Below are 20353 nucleotides of genomic sequence, written 5' to 3'. Positions count from 1 at the left end.
GTATATAATGTGAGAGAAAGGAGAAAGATGAGACAGAGGCTGGCACTCGGAGGAAAAAGTGAGTTGTGGGCTATGGGAGGGGTAAAATAAGAGTTTTAAAATTGGTGCAAAATTTGGTGGGGTGTGGACTATGAGCAGATATGCAGGTTGTGAATAGAATTCCCCTTAATTTATATAAACAATCTGCATCGTAGGAAACATTCACATGAAAATAGCTTTAAAATTTTATCTAACTGATCGCGGCAACAAAGGCTTCTAGTGTAAATTTTGTTAAGACTCTTTTTATGCATGTATTTGTATTGCTAATGTTAATTGTGTCACTGACTAAGTTCAGTTAAGATAAGGTCCAAATGCTATGTTTAGAACTAGAATTTGTAAACAGAAAAGATAGAGAGGAAAATAAATGCGCTTATGTTCATGTCTAAATATATGCACGAGTGGTGAAATTTAACTACTTTCATTTGTCTTTCTATTGGAAAATCCTAGTTCCAAACATAGCCTAAGTGACAGGAAAGAAATAACTACTCAAACTGAAAAGCAATGGCAAATAAGATCAGCATCCTTCATCTTTTTGAATAGGGTAACTCCTTCAATCTTCCTCAACAAAATCCTAAAAAATTCTTGAATTACAATCGACATAACAGTTTATCAAGCAACTGTTCCCAGAACTAAGCATGGCAACAGCAACTCTTATCCAAAAGAGAAGCAAAAATCCTCTTTGCATCGCTCATTCATTTCCATATTCTGTGGCACTCAAATAGTCACCATGTTCCTCAAAATACTCAACTAAACGCTTCAAGAACGCATCGGCACTCACTGTTTCAGTGTCACAAACAATACAACACTGCCTCCTTGCTCGGGTCACAGCAACATTCATTCGCCTGCGATCACTCAGAAAACCCACCTGGAAAATGAAAAATCCATTTACCTCGATGTCAACTTAACTTCATCCTACAATTTTAATCCCAACTGATATTTGGTCGTAGAAGAGAAACTCATAGCACAAATATTCCAATGCTTACCTCTTTCTTTGAGTTTGACCGTACCATTGAAATAATAATAGCTTCCTTTTCTCGACCTTGGAAGCCATCCACTGTTGATATCTCCAAATCTTTTAGTTTGTCTTCCTTATTTTTCATCATCTTCAGCAAGACAACCTAAAATAGGGGTTGGAATATACAATTTGGGATGGCGTTATTATTCATAATAGGCATTTTAATTCGGCTCCATGAATTTAGCAACGAGGCCTTTCAAGTAAACATAGACATACCTGTGCTGCATACGGGGTGATAAGTCCAATATCAGAAGCTTGAACTCCGCTCTGAACAAGTCTCTTTGCATGGGCAATAGCAACCTCAGCTTCACCCTCATTCATTGTGCTGTCTTCTTCATCTTTCTTTTCTTCCATGTCACATCTTGAATCAAATTGGGGTGACGATTAAAAGAAGTGGCACAAAGAACAACGCCTCCAGCAAATAAGAAGCAAACAGAAATCAACTGCATACCCAGCAATGTCTATGAGTATTAGTGTTGGCTCCGTTGAAGACGTCTTCTTTACACCCTCAAGGTCATACAGCTTGTGCGCAGCAACACTCGCATGAGCTTCAATCTGTAGAACATAATGGAAGAAAGCACACAAAAAACACTAAGAACAAGTATCTTGTCTCATTTGTCTGTTTCAAGTGCTAATCATTTTTCAAATATATTATATATATATAAACTGTTATTTGACATCTAGGTATGTCAAGCACCTTATTGTTGTAAAGTTCTTTAGATGACCAATCCATAATGAGCTCATGCATGCGATACTGGACAGTGAGCATAGACGTGATTTCATCACCATACAAGTCAGCAAGGCGTTCAAACATGGTTTTCCCTAACCCCTTTTTCTCAGCCTCAATGCTTTGAACAGTTGGAGGAAGCTGAAGATGGTCTCCAGAAAGTATACATCTCGACCCCTAAAATAGAGAATTCCAATATTAAACCCATGCTTCTTACTCGTAACAACATGGAATTAATTATTACACTCCATTTTGGGTAAGAATGCATCTGAAGAAAGCAAGTCATCTATACGTGTACCTTTGTACCTTTAATAGAGCTATCCAGCATGCTATTTCAAGCGCCTGAGCAGCTTCATCAATAATTACCAAATCAAATGAAGTACCCTCCAACATTCGAGACAAAGCACCAGTCAATGTTGTCAATACCACATCAGCACTTTTGATTACATCTGCCACAGCTAGCTGCTGCCTTTTACGCTCTTCTTTGGAAAGAGTCTTGAGCTCCTTCCTTATGTCCCTCTTTGTACTTCTGTCTTTTGTCTTCAAAAGCTTCCCGTTCAAAGCCTGCAGAACTCCACCAGCAAAAAATTGGTAGGAGATTGTTCAATGAGAAATTCGTAAAATAGATTGTACAAAATACTGAGACCTGCTCAGTTAGATGAAACCCAATTTCTAACATTCATGTCAGCAAAAAGTAGACTAGAATCAAACTTACTGTTATCTGTCAGAAGAACCTTTCACAGAGTAAGTCATTCTTATGACAATGATTAATAGTTCATCGTTAACAAAGACCAGACTAAAGCAAGCTCATCATTTCACCATAGCATCCTTGTCAGATTTGATGTTTCTTTCTTTATTTATTATCTGCTGTTCAAACAGGTTAACTCTACAGGAATATTGATTCTTCCACTTGTAAACAAATGCTAAAGCTACTTTTAAGAATCATTCTCACCCTAAAACGACAATTTCCCCAGGTTATCTCTGTTTAGGATGGATTTTAAGTACACCCCATGGTTACATTTTTAAGTAGCAAAGTCACGACAGAATATGACAACTCATCTGTAGTAACTGTATGTCTTTCAGATTTGAGAATTGAACTCCAATTTTGATGGTTATTGCATGCTTAAGGCCTGAGAGAGAGAAAAAATGGCTTGGCATCCATCTCCTGGAAATATGTCTTTGGTCTAACTCCTCTCTTTTAAGGTCAGATCCGCAAGATTTTACTGCACTGACATTGCACAGGAGTGCAAATTATGTCTGCATGTACCTGGAAAGGGTATCACTGTGAGTGGGCACCCACTTGCCAAAAGTTTCTTTATTCTTTTCTTTAGTTTGTTAATGTGTGCTTTGGCCACATCTACTGGGACTAAGGCTAGCGATTGCTTATCATTCTGTGCTTTGGAAGCTTAAATTGTATGTATGAGTTCATCTGAAAACAAAAGTTTAACATTGTTGATCTAAAACTGTGTTGAAAATTACATTTAAAGCAATAATATCCTCCATAGTCAATTATTCCTGAAACTAATTAGATGCAAGTTTGTGTTTATATGTCCATGATCACCACTTGTGACAGTTGTAATGTAAGAATGTGCAATTGGCAGTACTCTATAAAGAAAGTTTCTTTAAGATTAATCAAATTCAGCAAATTTATACACCAAAATGCAACCCCTCTTCACAAAAGAGCTACAAAATTTATCAACAATTCCTTTTTATGACAGCATAGATGGTTAAAACTTATAGATTAATCACTAGGCAATTCGGGCAACTAAGTGATGAGAGGGGGGGAGGGGGAGGGGGTAAAAAACCTACTAAGAAATTCAATTCTGCCAATTCTGGTAGTTCAATACAGCAAAAGGAAGTGTTGGCTGTGAAGCTCCAAACGATGTCGTTAGGAGTAAGCTGTTGGAGGGCCACGTGCAGCAACCACAGCCTGCCATCTGGCAGCTGTTGGATGGCAGCATGTGGCAACCATCAGCTGCACTCTGATGGCGCCCGGTTGCCTTTTATCTTGCCCGCTCAATCTCTCTTGTCCGTCTGCCTTTTCTGTTGGAATATTTATCGTGCTTGCACGATCTGATCCCAACCCTTCATCTGTACTTTATGAGGCTTGATCCCAGCCCTCCATCGTCACTATTTATCTCCCCCTCGGGAAATGGACCAGTTAGACGTTTAAGACGAAAGAGACAAAATTATCAAAGAAAGAGAAAAGAGGGTTTGAGAAGAGAGCCTTCGTCTCCGACCTAGGGTTTCTGGTTTGCTTCTCGTTTTTCCTTTCATTCTCTGTAAATGATTGTATAGCTTGTTAAGTTATATGGTTCGATAGGTTTTTGCCTCTTAATCTGTATTAAGTGATTATTGGACAAGTTTTGTTTCTCGAACCACTGTATGTACAGAGAGATTGAGAGGATTTCTGAGGGTATATTCTTTAATTCGATCATTAGTGTAGTGAGCTCTCCATATCGGAGGTCAATGTAGACGTAGCCCTATTTTGGGTGAACCACGGTAAAAACTTTTTTGTCTGCTTTCGCTTTTCGTTTCTGTTTTTCATTCTATTTATGCATGAATGATTGTTAGAATTCCTGTCTTCTGTTCATCGCGAATCTATGATTGAAACATATTTGGAAATACCCTAAGGTTTGTGTATCGGTTCACAACAGGAAGATTTCAGAAGGAAAGAGAATCCTGCAAGAACTAAGATCCAAAAAAATTTCAACTATTGGTTTCATTTGTCTATAAAGATGATAGTGTGCAGTGCTTTATGCTCCCCATCATAAAGAGACCAGCACAATATTACACAAGATCCAGCCATTAGGGCTTTTACCTTCAAACATGTAAAGCTCACACGCCAAATAAAACCATTGAAGATCTAATAAAAGCTGTAAGAATAATGATTGCAGTACAAAATGCAAATACTCACTTCAAACTTGTCGAGCTCATACATTAATTGAAACCATTGAAGGTCTACCAGAAGCATGACTAATGATTGTGGTACAAAGTGCAACTACTAGATATCAGTTAATGGAAGAAATACTTACTATCAGAAAGAAAAAATATATTCAAATAATGGAAGAAGAGAAATAATGTTGCTGTGTTAGAACTTAGTTGCGGATGCACTTTCTATGTCTTTTACCTTCATTTCCTTCCGGATATCATTTGCAAGAGCACTATTATCTCCACGTAGAACCTACAACAAAAAAAAATTGAACAGGTAAGTAGAACTCCATGGATTAAAGATTTGAATCAGCTCATCCATGATGCCAAAAAGGGAAAAAAAAAAAAAAACTTAGATTATGTGCTTTTCAAAAATCAAGATGGATCACAACAGCAATAGCCTTCCAGAAAATGCAAAACAAAGGATTTTTCTTCAGGTCAGTTACTAAATCCCTTTGCTTGAAACCAAACTTTTCCAAGAAAAGATTAATTGTACCAGAGTCTCATATTTGGTTACAGGTGGAATTTATATGCTTCTTAAGTGGATTGACAACACGAAATTGATCATATTAAGGAAACAAAGTGAAACTTTTAAAATGCTTTTCTTCATTTTTTTCCCCTCCTTTTTTCCTTTCTTCCCTTAGTTGATAACTACTTGCAAAGGAAAGGTAACTTCTCATCATTCCAATTTATATTTAATTATATTAAACAATACGTTAGAGGCTATGAAGAGATGTCATCTTTTTCCTTATCTTCAACAACAAAAAGAACAAAAAAGTACCTTTAAGAAGTATCTTAACTCTCACTAGAGTATTTCTTTTGGTAGTCCCACTCATAACAAAGATATAACACAAAACAAAGAAAATAAATTTCCACTCCCCAAAAATTGCTAATGAATTGAGGAACACACAATAAAAAAACTAAATACAAACTAACATGAAATTGAGAATCGAGGACAAGAGATATACATGCAAGAACATGGATACAAACCTCTGTCCTTCCACACAGAAATGAAGAGAATGTAGCAGATAACAAATTTTGAGAAGTGGAGGATATAACCCAATTATTCTGAGAAAGGATGGACAGAAAACAAATTTTGAGCCTGAGTATCTGCAGAGAGTACTTTTCTTAAGTGCATAAACAAAAACCCTAGGAGAATGTGGCAGACAAGCAGGCACAGGCAATCAATAAGGATCAATCTTCCACCATGGGGTAAAAATGTGGAAGGTTGACAATAAGCTGGCCGAGGGACACCACTGGGAATCACATGCTGTGAAATGTATTGGAACTTTGGAGTTACAAAAAGAAAGAGCTCAAAGTCACTGCACAGAGAGAGAGAGAGAGAGAGAGAGCGTTCTTTTAATAGGCAAAGTGAATGCTTGAAGGTTGTTCTGTTTTACCATTAATGACACGAGGGCCCCTTTTGATAGGAGGTCAAATCAGAATGTTGGCAATCAAGGGATATGTGTGATCGCCAAAAATGAACCCCCCCCCTCTCCCTTATTTCCTCCCTCTCTTGGTATTAAGATGAAATCCACTCAAAGGAGAATGGACAAGACCTAATAAAAATTTGTAGCCCACAAGTCCTTGAGTGTCCCACATGTAGAAAATTGGAATTGCCATTTGTAGTATGTGGCTCCACAAGATGGAGGGAGCTCACATGGAGACTTTGCCTTTGAATTGAGGAGGGGGACCATATGGAAAGTGGAATGCTTGCTTGAAGAGTTCCAATGATTGAGTCAGAATGCTTCTCAAGCATTCTCAATGACAAAGTGCCATAAGGCAAGGAGTCTTTGATGGCAAGTGCAAGCTCAGGTGGAGAGTTCCATTAGCCAAGCCGAGGAAGTGTCAATTGCCGTGCATCTTTGGAATGAGCAAACAATATAGATTACTTGGGAAAAGTGTTCCATTGCCTGAGTTGAGAATGAATTACAAATGTTTAGTGGGGCATGGGCAGAGAATTTTGCTGGTCCAGCTCAGCATGTGCCGCATGTGTTCTCATGATAATGACCCGTAACCATGAGTAGGCAATCGAGTGTGTAGAATTCCAGCTGTGCATCAATATCCTTTGTGCCTCCTATCTGCTAGTGCCGTGAATGAAGAAAGGGATGCTGAGGCTTATCATCTGATACGGAAGAAGAGTTTATCACCTTTAGAGATATCTTATTTATCTATTCATGTATTATGTTTATCTTATGAAATAATCTAATCCTAAAAATTAGGAGTCCTCATCCTAATATCTAGAAGCTAAAGTTTAGGAGATTTTTTAGGTTATCTTAGCCAAAGTTCATGTATATATTGTAATCTATTCTCTCGGATTTGAGTATGAAAAAAGAAGGAACGAGAAGTTCCAGTTTCTTCAGAGTGCACTGTCTTGCTCGATTGAGTTCTGATCCCTGGAGAGATTAAATGCTGCTCTTATGGAAGAAACAATTACGGGGAAAAAAGGGACAAGATAAAATATGACATGACTATACAGTATACACATTAGTTGAGCAGCTAGGAAATCAGATTGTTTGGGAATACAATACTGCAGATTTCAAAGTTTATGATCCGAAAATTTGTCTTCACAAACAAATACTTAAATACCTGTGCATCAAGAGCACTGTCCAAGACTTGAGGTAGCAAACGGGCAGGATGCCCCAATCTCACCAGCTTCACCCTACTTAAAGAAATGGATACAGTGAGTAATGCAACATAATTAATAGAGAAATTCCATGATGGGAAGGAAGTTTTAGTTGATAACATCACAATGACATTTGAGAAGTTCAAGCTGACAAGCCCTGTAGACTTTACTGGACAAACAAAATTATCAGCTAATACGTATATGAAATATACGCTACTGAAACCCATAGTAAAAGGTAGATTTAACAAAACTACAGATGAAAATTTTTGCTCTTTGTGAATTCTCATGTAATGTCTAGTAAGCACAAGTTCCATGATTACAGTCAGAGAATTCCTAGTTATTTACCCCTTGAACTGTAGCAGAACAGATAAAAAGAGTTGAACTAGAGTGATGAAGATAAAGACTTCTACTTTGTTTTAGGATTTCACAATTCTAGTTGCATTTAGGATTTTATTTATCAGGAGCTTTAGAGGACTAGATAATTTGATTTTATCAAGATGTATGTTAGTTTTATTAGGACTTTTAATAGATTATGTATTAGAATTCAAGTGGTGTTAGGTCAACATCTTGCTGATTGGCGTAATCCAAAAAACAAAGATTTTTTAGAGTAGATTAAAATTATTTATTTCCTCAAGCTGCAGCTCTCTCCTCCCATCCTCTTCTTTTTTCTTCCCCCTTCTGCTTTTTTTGGGATAGGGGATAGAATGGTACATGATAGAAGGGAACAGAAGGATAAGTGAAGTAATGTGAAGGCCGTTACTCTCCCCTTATGTGGGAAAAAGGAACATAAAGAAGAGTAACATAGCTCCACTTTGTTTGGATAGAGAATGGAAGTAGACAGAACAGCAAAATAATAAAAACAAAGTGGCAATTATACCATTCATTTTCAAAATAAATTATAAGGTACAAAAAACTTGCATTTAATTACAACATATTGTAGTTTATTACTGACTCTTAAAAAACTCAAAAATTGTAATTATTACATAAATAAAAAAGTTCATACTTTCTAGATGAATCAACAATATTAATAATGAAAGTTTACGACTTCAGAATCATATCCCCTGGAATATGTGAAATTACTAACATCCAGTGGTGAATTAACATCACGTATGATTTGCATTAATAACTCTCCACATGCTTCCAATGGACACCCAAGTAAATCTCTCAACATACCAGGCCTCTTCAATTATGAAAGAGTAGTTATATGATTTTATTTGAGTGACTGAGTCAAGGACAATATTGGGTTTTAGTAAAATAATAACATCAACAAAAATGATTACTAATGCTTGCCTTCCCCTCTCTATACCCCAAATTGGGATGTAATGAAAAATGGGTAAGGGGAGGGGCTTCCCTCCCCTTCTATTATGAGACTTCCCAAAAAAAGGAAAGAGGTTCCCCTCCCTCTCCCCATCCCCCCCATCCAAATAAGGGGCTATTCTCTTTCTTCCATTTTCTCTGCTGATCTTCTTTCTCCTGCTGCTATATTGCAATCCTTCTTCATCATCTTCTCTTCTACTTCTCCTTCTAATCTCTTTCTACAGCTAGTGTTTATCTTCTCCTTGGCTTCTTTCCTCTCTTCTTTTGTGGTTTGCAGGTTGCCTCTTTTCTGGAACTTTTCTCCTCCTTCCCCTCTTCTTCTTGGTTCCACTCCCACATCATAGAGCCCATAATATGAAAGCCTATTGACCTAATACACAACTCAAACAAATCCTTACTGAAGCTTCACCATGTCGGCAATACAACTTGCTTTAGTCATCCATCTACATCAATCCTATTGTCAAAATGTAAAGGCATAGAGCAGAACTTCTATTATTGTTGAATCACAAAAAACCATCTAATGGTTTAAAAAATATCAATCATGATTGCTTAAACTTCGAAGGGTCTGCAAATCTGAAGTCAGTAGATTAGTTCTATACAGATCCCTTAAAATTTAGAAAAAGGAGCTTGCATTGGACTTCTGTTTAAGCCGCAGCTAAATTTTGCATTCTTTTAGACAAGATTGCATTCTGGTATCAGCCTGAAGGGGGGGTTTTATTTCCCATGATGAAACATGACAAACTCACCTATGACAAACAAGTCGCTCAACAACATTGTCAACAGCGATATTTGAAGCAGCACAAGCAAGAATCTTTGATCCTGATTTCACTTCTTGCAAGATTATTTCCACCACGGTGGTGGTCTTTCCAGTTCCAGGAGGGCCATGCAGCAAAAATACATCCTTGGATGACAGAGCCTTTGAAATAGCATCTCTCTTGAAGAAACAGACAAATGCTTTAGTTTGTGAAAAATAATGCAGATTAACCCAAGTACACAGAAAATTACAGAAAAGTTACAATAAAATTTTTAATCACCCAAGGACATGTTCCATTAAAAGCTAAAAGGAAAATTTTACAAGGTAGCCATATGAGGCAGTAAAGTACCAATATGTGCAAAATATGAGCATTAATAAATATGAGGATATTAAGATGGATGTGCAGTCATACAAGAAAGATAAAATTAGAAATGAGGTTATTCGTAACATGATTGGAGTGATTCCTATTAAAAGTAAGATGCGTGAGACACGATTAATATAATTTGATCATGTGAGAAGATGACTAACAGAGACTCCTATAAGGAGAGTGGATGGAATGGAACAAGTATCTAGCAAAAGAGGTACAAGAAACAATAAAACTTGATAGGAGACATTTAGGCATGATATTAGTTATTAAAACCTTACAAAAAGATGGCATATATAGAAATGAATGGCAAGCTAGAATTCATGTAGCTGACCTCGCATGGTGGGGGAGTGACACGTTGTTGTTGTAATCACATAAGGATGGATGTTTGCATAGATAAACAAGTGAATACATGCAACACCAAAATAGATTCAAAGAGACAGAAAGGAGGCTGAATATTTTTGTAAAAAACACCAATTGAAACCAGAATGTTTAGGGGGAGAAAATGCTAAACTAGGTACCAACTTTCACCCTATTACAAAAACAAAAATCCTAGCCTTAATCCCACTAGGTGGGTTGGCTACATGAATTCTAGACCTCCAGTCATCTTAATCCATGATCATGTCCTCTAAAAGACCATTATATCCTATTCCATATTTAATGATTTCCCACCAGTTCGCAAACCCCTCCTACCTCAAAAAAAACTTCACCCCATTCTATTCCATGACAAATACAGAACATGGTTTGCTTTTTACTAGCAGGGTCAAGAAGGATGGTGCAACCCCAGGAATGAAATTCCCATTGTTGACAATTCAGTAGAAGCATGGATGTCAAAGAAAATTTGTGTTTGCTAGATATTTCTGACGGATGGTGATATACATTATTAACTAACTGAATCTCGACATCTTTAACTTTATCAACCTTGCACTAAGATGCATTCTTGCAGCATGCACATCCCTAGTACCAAAAAGATTGTGACCAATGCTTAACTTTGTTGCTTATTTCGCTTAGGATCAAAGCATACAAATTGAGAAGCCATTAAGTGGATTACTGAGAGCTGTAACTGCCAACTTTTGAATCTTATCCATTTCAACTTTTACATATATAAATTGAACATAAAAATCTCCGTCTTCTTTAAACTGAAAAGGGATTATAATAAAACTGAAGGACATCAAATGACCCAGTCCATCTTGTACAACTAAAAATTTGTCAACCAGGCATTTTGCTGTCCACCATGAGCTGATACAAACTGCCAATCAATTTCAATGATGTGGCCATTCTTAACTGAAAAGCAAAAGAACTGAGTGCATTAGCAGTTAGCAATCAATTATAAATTGCAGAAAACAAATGGGAAAAAATGTAAAAGAAAAAAAAAAATCGGCAGCAAAGTAAGCGGTTGTATGGTGGGAAAAATGCCAAATGTTTGATGTTAAAAATTGTTAAATACTACATAGCTACTTCACGACTTGGTCTACATAATTTGCTCAAAAGCACCCCACTCTAAGTCTTTAGTGGTCAGAAAACAATCATTTATTAATTTTGATGTATCAAGAAATCATTAAAATCAAAGATTGAGAAATGGTTAGATTAATAGCTAAATGTATGTAATGTGCACACGTTTGTGTATAGAGAGAGTGAGTGAGAGAGTCTACATGTAAATGGAAATATAGAAGATTAAGCTTAAAAACCTGAGAGTGATCCAGGTTGGAGTTATATGGGGTAAAAGTAACATTCTTCTTCGACTTTGTTGGTGGTCGCTCCCCAAATAACACAGGAACTAAATCAGCAGCAGGTCCCTTCAACACGCCTTTACTCAGTTGTATTAATGTATCTTTCATCCTGCGGTAGGTCACCTAGAAAACAATTAATTGTAAATCATTTTTCATATACTTCTCAAAGTTCAAATAACTTTTTCTTTCTTCATAATTGTACATCATGCTGGCAACGAGTTAGATATTCAGCATGTTACCACCCACTCATATCCTGACTCAATACCCACATCTAGGTCATCCATCACACCCCATACCCCTTGATTTTTTTTTTTTTTTGTACCATCTTGCCCCACTCCATAAATTAGACAGCTTATGGGTTCAGGTCTAGTATCCCCAACCTTATGAGAGATGAATAGGATTGCAATAAATTCTACCCTCGCATTGGAGGAGCAATTGGACTTGTTGATAACATTTGGACACATTTTGTAGATAAAATATTCCCAAACCCACTTCAAATTTCCTTAAAAGCCCATCATCCACCCATACACTTGGCTTCCCTACTGGGATGGGGCAAAGCCCAAGGCTATCAATTCCAAGTCAAATTGCCATCACTATATAGCCATTTCTAGTCAGCAGTTATTAAATGATAACTACTTTTGGTTAATTTCCTCCTAAAAAGAGGAACAAAGAAAAAGGAGAGAGAGAGAGAGAGAAATTTTTACATTTTTGAGAAAATAAATCTCTGAAAACATATACCTCATTGGCCACTTTCTCAAGGCGTAGAGGACTATCTAGGCCCTCCTCTGGAATATCATCAAAAGCCACAGTAAATGATGTGTCCTGTTCATAAGTAAATCAATACAACTCTCAAGCAACTAATTGAAATTTGAAGATGTTGCATTTTGCATTGCAATATCAGGCAGCATCAACAGAAGAACCCATGATAGAGTTCAAAATGCATAATTACCTTCAGACGGTAAACAACACCTTGACCAAGGGGTGAGGATCCTAGATCAGCTTTGTTTGGTTTTAAGACAACAACATCATGAATCCCAAACTACAAGGAGAACAGAGTTAAGATTATTATCGACATTAGTTTGAAATAGATAAAGCAAGCAGTTGAAGTATGAACAAGAGAAAAGTTTATTTACATAGTTACTGTCTTCATAACAGAGTATGAATCATTGAGACTCAATCAGCAATGTTTCTGACATCATTAATTTTTATGCTACATGGATTTTCCTATATTCATGAAGTAATTGTGTCAGAAACCTATTGTTGGAATACAATATCAGATGTGTCCAAAATTCTGCAGTTGGATATGCACTCAGCAAATATCTTAACTGAAAAGAAGCTACTAAGCATCCCTCTCATTCAGTTCACAGAAACTCCAACTTTAGTCTGGGAAACCCATTTTAAGATAAATAGAATAAGTATTTGAGAAATACAAATTCAACCGTGCCCATACATACTTGGGAAAAAGAATAGATAAACCGGGTATTTAAACATGAAACTGCACCCAAAACTCATCCTTGAATTAATGCAAGTTATGATTGATTCGACATGAGTAGTCAGTATAAAGAAAAACATCAAAACATGATTTTATGCAGTAAACATCAAAATCAAAACAGCATCTAGTGGGTGCTTTAGATTCACCTTGTGAGCAGGAAGAACATCGCCTTTATTAGATTGAAACTCAAGAAGGGTTTTTCCCATTAATCCAGTCTACATTAGAACAAAAGCAACAGAATTGCAATAAAATAACCAAATAATTGAAAAGGATTGAAATGAATCTTTCATCTACAAGATAAAAAAGTTAGTGACCTGAGCATCAACACACTTCAAATTAAGAATGGTGGAGCCCCTCCTCTGAGCAGAATCCAGAGTCCTAGTTGCCCCCGTTGCCATGGAAGTTGATATCTCAGCCTCCTAAGAAGACAATTACAGACACTCAAACACTCATTCTTGTGGGCAAAACATTCTTTAAAAAGACTCCTTTTTCTTTTACATGCATTTTTGTCTCTACGCATCGTTAGGCCCAAATTGAATTATCATAATTGATTATAAGCCGCGAAGAAAGAAAACCGAAGTTGCTGAATTACGTATCAATACGAGCAAGTTTCCAGGAAGTAAAAGGGAAATGATTATGAAAATATATGCAGTGCAGTTGAGAGAGAAACTGAAACGAAGTATCTAATTACGCACAGAAATGTCGAAACAAAAAAGGAGGAGACCTTTTCTAGATCGATAAGAGGGGCCATGGTGGAGACGAACTGCTCCAGAGAGATGGATGAACCCGTACTCTTAGTCTTCTTCCCTTTCTCCATCTCCTCTTTACCGTCTATCCCTGCACTGAACTGCAGTCAGACGAGGAAGAAAGATCACTGAGAATCAACTTCAGCCTTCAGGGAACGGCCGGGTTGGCCTGGGCTGGGCTTTGGGATTATTTTTCCATTTTCCAATTTTCATTTTCTTTTCCTTTTAGTATTTGTAAATTTATATAAATTTTCCAAAATCACCTCAATTTACGAAATTTGAATTTTGAGTCCTCTCCCTCAAAACTCCAAAATTCTATCACCTACCACAAACCACTAAATAATTGCATATATTCTAACCTTATTTTATTTACATTTTACTTCAAATATTAAAACCCAATAATAGAGAATAATAGCTAATTTCCATAATAATTTATTTTTAACTTTGATTTCCTCTATTCTATGTCATTAAAGAAAAACTATGAGCTTGGTACTCTAATTAATAATAATATTATAAATTTAGAATCATGTTACATGTACATTATTTTTGTACATTTTGAGCTACACAAGGGGTATTATGACCAAAATACCTTGCGCCTCACGTGCCTCTATGTGCCTCATGAGAGATATTTTTGTCATTGATTCACTTTTGTGTAGCTCAAAGTGTACATAAAGATGTACCAATAATATTATTCATAAATTTAAATCTATTTTATCCATGCATTATAACATGATTTCTCGCAATTATACAATAAATTGCGAGTTTTAAGAGGAGAAAATATATAATAATACTATCAAAAAGGTATCTACAAGAAGTAAAACCCAGCAATGCAATCAATCGCAATCATCTTTGATCAAATTTTGAAAATAGTGTGGTATTCTTATCGTATTTCAATTTTTAATTTTAAACTTATTTTTAATTTTATATTTTAAGTATCTGTTTAGAAATTTTTAAAAATGAATTCTTTTTGCCATTCTAAATTTTTTTTTTCTTAAAATAGAAAACTAGAAAATGTGTTTATTTTAAAATTTTGAAAAAAAATTATTTTATGATATTTTATACAATAAATTTGATCATTAAACAATAAAATTAACTCTTTTTAATATAATATTTTATATTAAATATTATTATACATAATATGTGTAATACACTTAATAATATATTATATGTTATCTTATATTTTTTAATTATAATATATATATTATATTTTTAAATAAATATATAATTTTATTTTTTAAATTTAAGAATAAATTTTTATTTTTTTCTTTTTCTTTTTTTATTTTCTCCTTCATTTGCATCTTATTAAAAAAGCCAAATTTAATAACTAAATTTTCATAAATCTAATTTTTAATTTTCAATCAAAATCCAAAAATGCAGTTAGTCACCACCGACCACAATAGCCAGTAATTTTTGGCAATTAGAGGCCTCAACACCTCCACCATGTTCGACCGACATGGTCTTATGCATCGTCATAACCGTCGATCTTTTTCCCTCTGCCATGGCCATCGTTTGGATATTGCTTGGTTATTAGCATCATCAAGCTATTATCACTGGCTTCGTATGGCCACTGGCAATAGAGGGTGTAGGAGAAAAGTGGAGTTGTTAGTGGTGAGCAAGGTCAACAACAGCTTGAGAAAAAAAGAAAAAGAAGAGAAAAAAAAGAAACAGAGAAGATAGATTCTATGCGAGATTGAGTTTGGGGTGGGGAGTTATTTTCCTCATTTTGGTGTTCTCAGCTAATTTTGGCTGAAAGCACCCAAAACATTTGTTATTTTATATTTTCTTTATATTTTTTTTATTTTTAAAAATAACAAAATAAACATATTTTTAGTGTTTTGAAAAACTCAAAACGAGCCAGGCCTAAACTTCTGGCACTTCATTACACCAAATTGCAGTTTAAGTTTGATCAATTAGCACTACGAGTATAACCAGCTTATCTCCTGGTTGGTTTTACCAAATGCTACAAAAGCACTCCCGCTTACAGCACAGCAGACGAGACCAAACAACAAACAAAAGTTATCAAATCAGAATTTGCATTTGCATGCAAAAAGCCTTTCTTTCTTTCTTTCTTGCTTGAAGACTAATCCCAATCAAATAGCACATGTTCCGCCAGCATGTGAAGCTCATCTTGCCCTAAACAAGCACAGAAGCCTAGCTAGGAAATCCAGGGCAAAAAATCAACAGTATCACTTGTATATAAGAGCATCCCGGCCAGGCCCAACCCCTATGTAGTGGATGGGAATGCCAACAAGTTCTTCTATCCTTTCCACGTACTGACGTGCAGCCTTAGGAAGATCTGAATAGTTTCTGATAGTGGAAATATCAAATTGCCATCCCGGCAAAACTTCGTATTCCACCTAAGTGAGGAGTAAAAACATATCACAAAGTAAATAAAACGGAAGCCACACGAATGCAGAACAACCCACTTGTAGAAAAAATGTATTGCACTTGCACTAAACACAGGCATGCACACAGATAAAGAGAGAATGCACCAAGTTGTCCCATTCCATTGCTAACAGCCTGTTCAGGATATACTAAGTTGTTAAAAAAAAAATATGGTGAAGAAATAGGAGAGGACCAAACATCAGGTGTAACTATCCAAGTCATTAGATTCCTGTCCTATTCATGACACCATATTTGTTTTCAAGATGACCAAGGTTCATTATGGAGATTCCATGTGGAAATAGGCCACATTTTAAGTTCTTTGCGCCAATTAATCCTTTTCCCCAAGGTGTTGGAATCCTTAACAATAAGGGGCTCAAATGGATTGAAGACAAAAAAGACAATTCAACCATATAGTAGGGTGCTCTTCCAGTTTAAAATTTAGATCTCTGGTAAAGTCAAACAGCTATCAGTGGAAGTGAAAGGCTTCTGTACCACATCCAAATAAATAAACGTGGAAAACTAAGTGCTTACCTTCAATTGCTCAAGAACACGAAGATCAGCAGGGAATGATTTGATTGGTGTTCCGTCAATTTGTTTATAAGACACTCCCAACTGAATTTCAGGGAGATCTGACAACACATCAAGTTTCGTGAGATTTAAAGAAGTAAAGCCATTAATCTGACAGCAGTACTTTAATGCAACTACATCAAGCCAGCCACAGCGACGTGGACGACCAGTAGTTGTGCCAAATTCCTGTCCAGCAAACCTCAGGAGGTCACCACCTCTACCCAAAATCTCTGTTGGGAATGGACCAGAACCTACTCTTGTAGTGTATGCTTTAACCTGCAGTAGAAACACCAGTTAGGCACCAAAAATGGCCATGAGAAGGAGTGCTGAATGAAGCACAAAAGTTATTGCTTTTACTTTTTATTTTTTCAAAACCGGGTTGGAATTTGTAATTGCAGTTTCAAAGCAAGCTTCCAATTAACAAAATGCAGTTCCCATAAAGCCTTTCAAATGAATGTTTGACCATTCAAGCTGTACTAAATACTTGCTACCAGCTATATCTACCAAGTGGGAAGAAAACTCTTTCTATTAAGACATTAGGGTAAAAATATATAGAAATAGAGGACCATTCACTTACCACACCAATTAGGTCACCAACAGCTCTAGGGGCAATGCCAAGACCAGTGCAGATTCCACCTGCTGATGGGCTAGAGGAGGTCACAAAAGGGTAGGTTCCAAAGTCAATATCCAACATGGTTGCCTGACCACCTTCCACCAAAATCTTCTTTTTTTCTGCAATGGATTCATTCATGACATGCACAGTATCAGAAATAAAGGGTTCCAACCTCTCGGCGAATCTCTTGTACTTTTCAACTTCTTCTTTGAGCATGTCTGGGCTATAATTAAAGCCTTTGAATCTCAAAGATGCATCTGATAATAACAGATCAAGCTTCTGAGGAAAAGTGTCCATGTGCCTGAGGTCACACACTCTAATGCCATTACGAATCACTTTGCTCGAATAACACGGTCCAATGCCCCTCTTGGTAGTGCCTATGAAGGAATTAGCTAGTTCAGCCTCTCTGAGCCCATCTACTACTTGATGAAAATCAAACAATAAGTGAGCACGATCAGATACTAATATCCTTCCTTTGCAGGAGATCCCATTAGATTCAAGCCCATCAATTTCATTAAACAACCCTGGTAAATGCACCACGACTCCATTACCAATCACACAAAGAGTTTCCTCATTAAGAATACCCGAAGGAACAAGATGGAGGGCAAACTTCTTGCCCTCTGAATTGTAAATGGTGTGTCCAGCATTAGCTCCACCCTGGCATCAAGTTTAAAGCTTCAGACAAAAAGATTGCAAGTCACAGTTCCCTGACTTTTGAGGAAAACTCAACACTAGTCCAGGTAAGACATTGTTGCTATTATAATCATTAAAAACATGTTAAGAAATGATTTATTAACTCAAAAGGGTGATCCTTTTCATTTACATATTTTTTTCTTCGAGAAAAGAGATCTCTCACCAGATGCACATAATAAGAATTTACACTGTCCCAAAATAGATGTCATGTTCACGTGTAATCAATATCTGAAATCATCAAGAGAGGTGGGAAAACGATATAACTTGGATTTCACCAGAATAACAATCACAGATGCCACATTCAAGAACCAATACAAGAACTACACCCATAGCAAATGATCGTGTCATATTGATACTAGAAGTCAAAACCTATGTTGATTTATTGCCCAAATAAAGCAATGTCTTTGATTTGCATTACAGATCACAAATCAACAATCATTTTGGGGAATCTGTCCAGTGATTATACCCTTTTCTTGATGCTTTCGCATCAACAAAATGTGTTTAGACACCTTTAACATACACACACACACGAGGAAAAAAAGGTAAAAACAACAATAATGCACTTTGTAAATCCAGGGTTTCTAAGAGATCATACTAATTTTTGCACATCTTTCAGTTGACTAGGTTTCTTTGTTATACTACTAGTGAATTAACAAGACATTAAGTTGTAGAATCAAATCTCAGATCACCTGTACAAGGATTAAACAACCACCGAATTATTACTGTCATTATTTTATTCGTTTATTCCTCACTTTTTGAAAACACACCAATCAGATTGAGTTCTAATATAAAAAGTATACTTCAATCAGCTATTCAAGACACAAACTCAGCACCTGGCCAACGAATACTAGAATAAACATAATAGAATTGCCTTATGATAATTTTATGAATGTGAAGCCTTAGAATAAGACGATGAACGAGCAATAATAAGAGTCCATCCATACCTGGCATCGAGCGACGACGTCGAAATGCTTGGCCAGAATATCGACGAGCTTGCCTTTGCCTTCGTCGCCCCACTGACAGCCCAACACGCCTGAAACCTGACTGAGCGAGCCGATTCGACTCAGCCCCTGGCTCGCCTGCTCGGCCGCCGCAGAGGACGAAGAAGGAGAAGCAACAGGCTTCACGGAGCACACGACGACCTTACTACGGTAACGCAGAGGCCCATCGGAGAACCTCCTCTGTGGAGCCGCGATCGGTTTCGATTCGAGCCTGAGCGACGACAAATTCATAGTGGCGTCTTCTTGCAGCAGAGAGAGAGAGAGAGAGAGCTTTTCAGAACAAGGGTTTCAGATTGAGAGGGTTTTTTAAGTTACTGTTCACCCGCGGTGTGGAAATGGGACACTGTTTTCTTCAAATAATTTATTTTAAATTAAAAATAATATTACGTTCCAAAATAGTATGCATGAGTGCTGCTTAATTGGTTTGGATTTTATATATATAGCGTTGGATGGATTGAAGAGCAATTCTGATTGGTCTGAAATTTGACGCAAAGTCTAATTTAATATAGGACGCGCTATTCGTACAAAAAAAGGATTCATAGAATCCTTTTCAGGTGCAAGATATCACGAATTTGTTCATCCCCTTCACCCTCTCTTTTTTCTCTCTCTATTTGTCTCGCCCTCGCTTGCTCTTGACACTATAATCTCATCGCTACAACCTCACTATCTCTCGTTGCCTCTTGTCCCTCGCTTCTGTTGCCTTGCCACCTCACCTCTGCTGTCTCGTCTCTTCACTATTGTATCTTCCAACAATCAATGACCACCCAAACCAACTGAGAATGCAGCGGGCGATAGTGAGAGAGAGAGAGAGAGACAAATGAGAGAGAGAGTTGTTTTGGGTCATTTATGAGAATGACAAGTTAGTCATTTTATTAATCTATAAAGCAATATGTACACTTCCTTAAGTACAAATATTATTATCCTTTAATATAAACTAAGCTAAACCAACTAACTCACCCCAATAAAAATTTAGATTATAATATTAATGGCTAGAAAATTATATTAAAAATGCATAATCTAAATCATGTAGCACATTTTAAATTTTTAATATTTTATTTTAACATATTTTTTAATAATAAAAACAACAATCATCTAAATAAAATAAATAGTTTGGTCTGACTTAAGCTCTATTAGATATTAATTGGGTAAAAGAAAATTAAAATCATATCAAGTTTGAAAGATACCCAAATCACACTAATTTAATAACACTGGTTCGATTTGATTATTTGGTCTATCTAAATTCATGTGCACCCTCAATGACTCACATGGTATAAATGGTTTCAAGTCAATTTTATAAATTTATTTTTTTTTCATGGATTATACATTATTTTTATATACAAACTATAAATTTTT

At 36.3% G+C, this 20353-nt stretch overlaps 2 protein-coding genes across 2 annotated transcripts; both read right to left on the bottom strand.

The window, feature by feature from the left end:
- Positions 1-548: 548 nt before the first annotated feature.
- On the bottom strand, positions 549-13926 carry LOC127790305 (uncharacterized). Its single transcript, XM_052319746.1, has 15 exons — positions 13720-13926; positions 13310-13414; positions 13142-13210; positions 12453-12542; positions 12242-12325; positions 11462-11626; positions 9402-9589; positions 7302-7374; positions 4912-4965; positions 2088-2345; positions 1752-1958; positions 1506-1609; positions 1271-1415; positions 1023-1157; positions 549-904 (listed from the first exon to the last, which is right to left on the bottom strand). The coding sequence occupies exons 1-15, from the start codon at positions 13810-13812 to the stop codon at positions 728-730; spliced, it is 1947 nt and encodes a 648-aa protein (XP_052175706.1). The 5' UTR covers positions 13813-13926; the 3' UTR covers positions 549-727.
- A 1672-nt stretch (positions 13927-15598) lies between these two features.
- Positions 15599-19332, bottom strand: LOC127791176 (adenylosuccinate synthetase 2, chloroplastic). Its single transcript, XM_052321012.1, has 4 exons — positions 18944-19332; positions 17271-17963; positions 16658-16969; positions 15599-16098 (listed from the first exon to the last, which is right to left on the bottom strand). Exons 1-4 carry the CDS (start codon positions 19229-19231, stop codon positions 15928-15930), a joined length of 1464 nt encoding a protein of 487 aa, XP_052176972.1. The 5' UTR covers positions 19232-19332; the 3' UTR covers positions 15599-15927.
- Positions 19333-20353: the final 1021 nt, after the last annotated feature.

The sequence above is a fragment of the Diospyros lotus genome, chromosome 14 (genome assembly GCF_014633365.1).
Source record: "Diospyros lotus cultivar Yz01 chromosome 14, ASM1463336v1, whole genome shotgun sequence".
NCBI lineage: Eukaryota > Viridiplantae > Streptophyta > Magnoliopsida > Ericales > Ebenaceae > Diospyros > Diospyros lotus.
The sequence above is the reverse complement of the archived record's forward strand: the minus strand, read 5'-3'. Positions and strand labels throughout refer to the sequence as shown.

What these genes read in the sequence shown, in the direction of transcription:
- LOC127790305 (XM_052319746.1), bottom strand. Translation starts at nt 13,812, where the DNA reads ATGGAGAAAGGGAAGAAGACTAAGAGTACGGGTTCATCCATCTCTCTG. An exon ending in GTGTTGTTTACCGTCTGAAG is followed by an intron (nt 12,326 to 12,452) that starts GTAATTATGCAT and finishes ACTTATGAACAG; the next exon opens with GACACATCATTTACTGTGGC. An exon ending in CCAACCTGGATCACTCTCAG is followed by an intron (nt 9,590 to 11,461) that starts GTTTTTAAGCTT and finishes TGTTTCTTCAAG; the next exon opens with AGAGATGCTATTTCAAAGGC.
- LOC127791176 (XM_052321012.1), bottom strand. Translation starts at nt 19,231, where the DNA reads ATGAATTTGTCGTCGCTCAGGCTCGAATCGAAACCGATCGCGGCTCCA. An exon ending in ACGTCGTCGCTCGATGCCAG is followed by an intron (nt 17,964 to 18,943) that starts GTATGGATGGAC and finishes ACTTGATGCCAG; the next exon opens with GGTGGAGCTAATGCTGGACA. An exon ending in TTGGTGACCTAATTGGTGTG is followed by an intron (nt 16,970 to 17,270) that starts GTAAGTGAATGG and finishes TTTCTACTGCAG; the next exon opens with GTTAAAGCATACACTACAAG.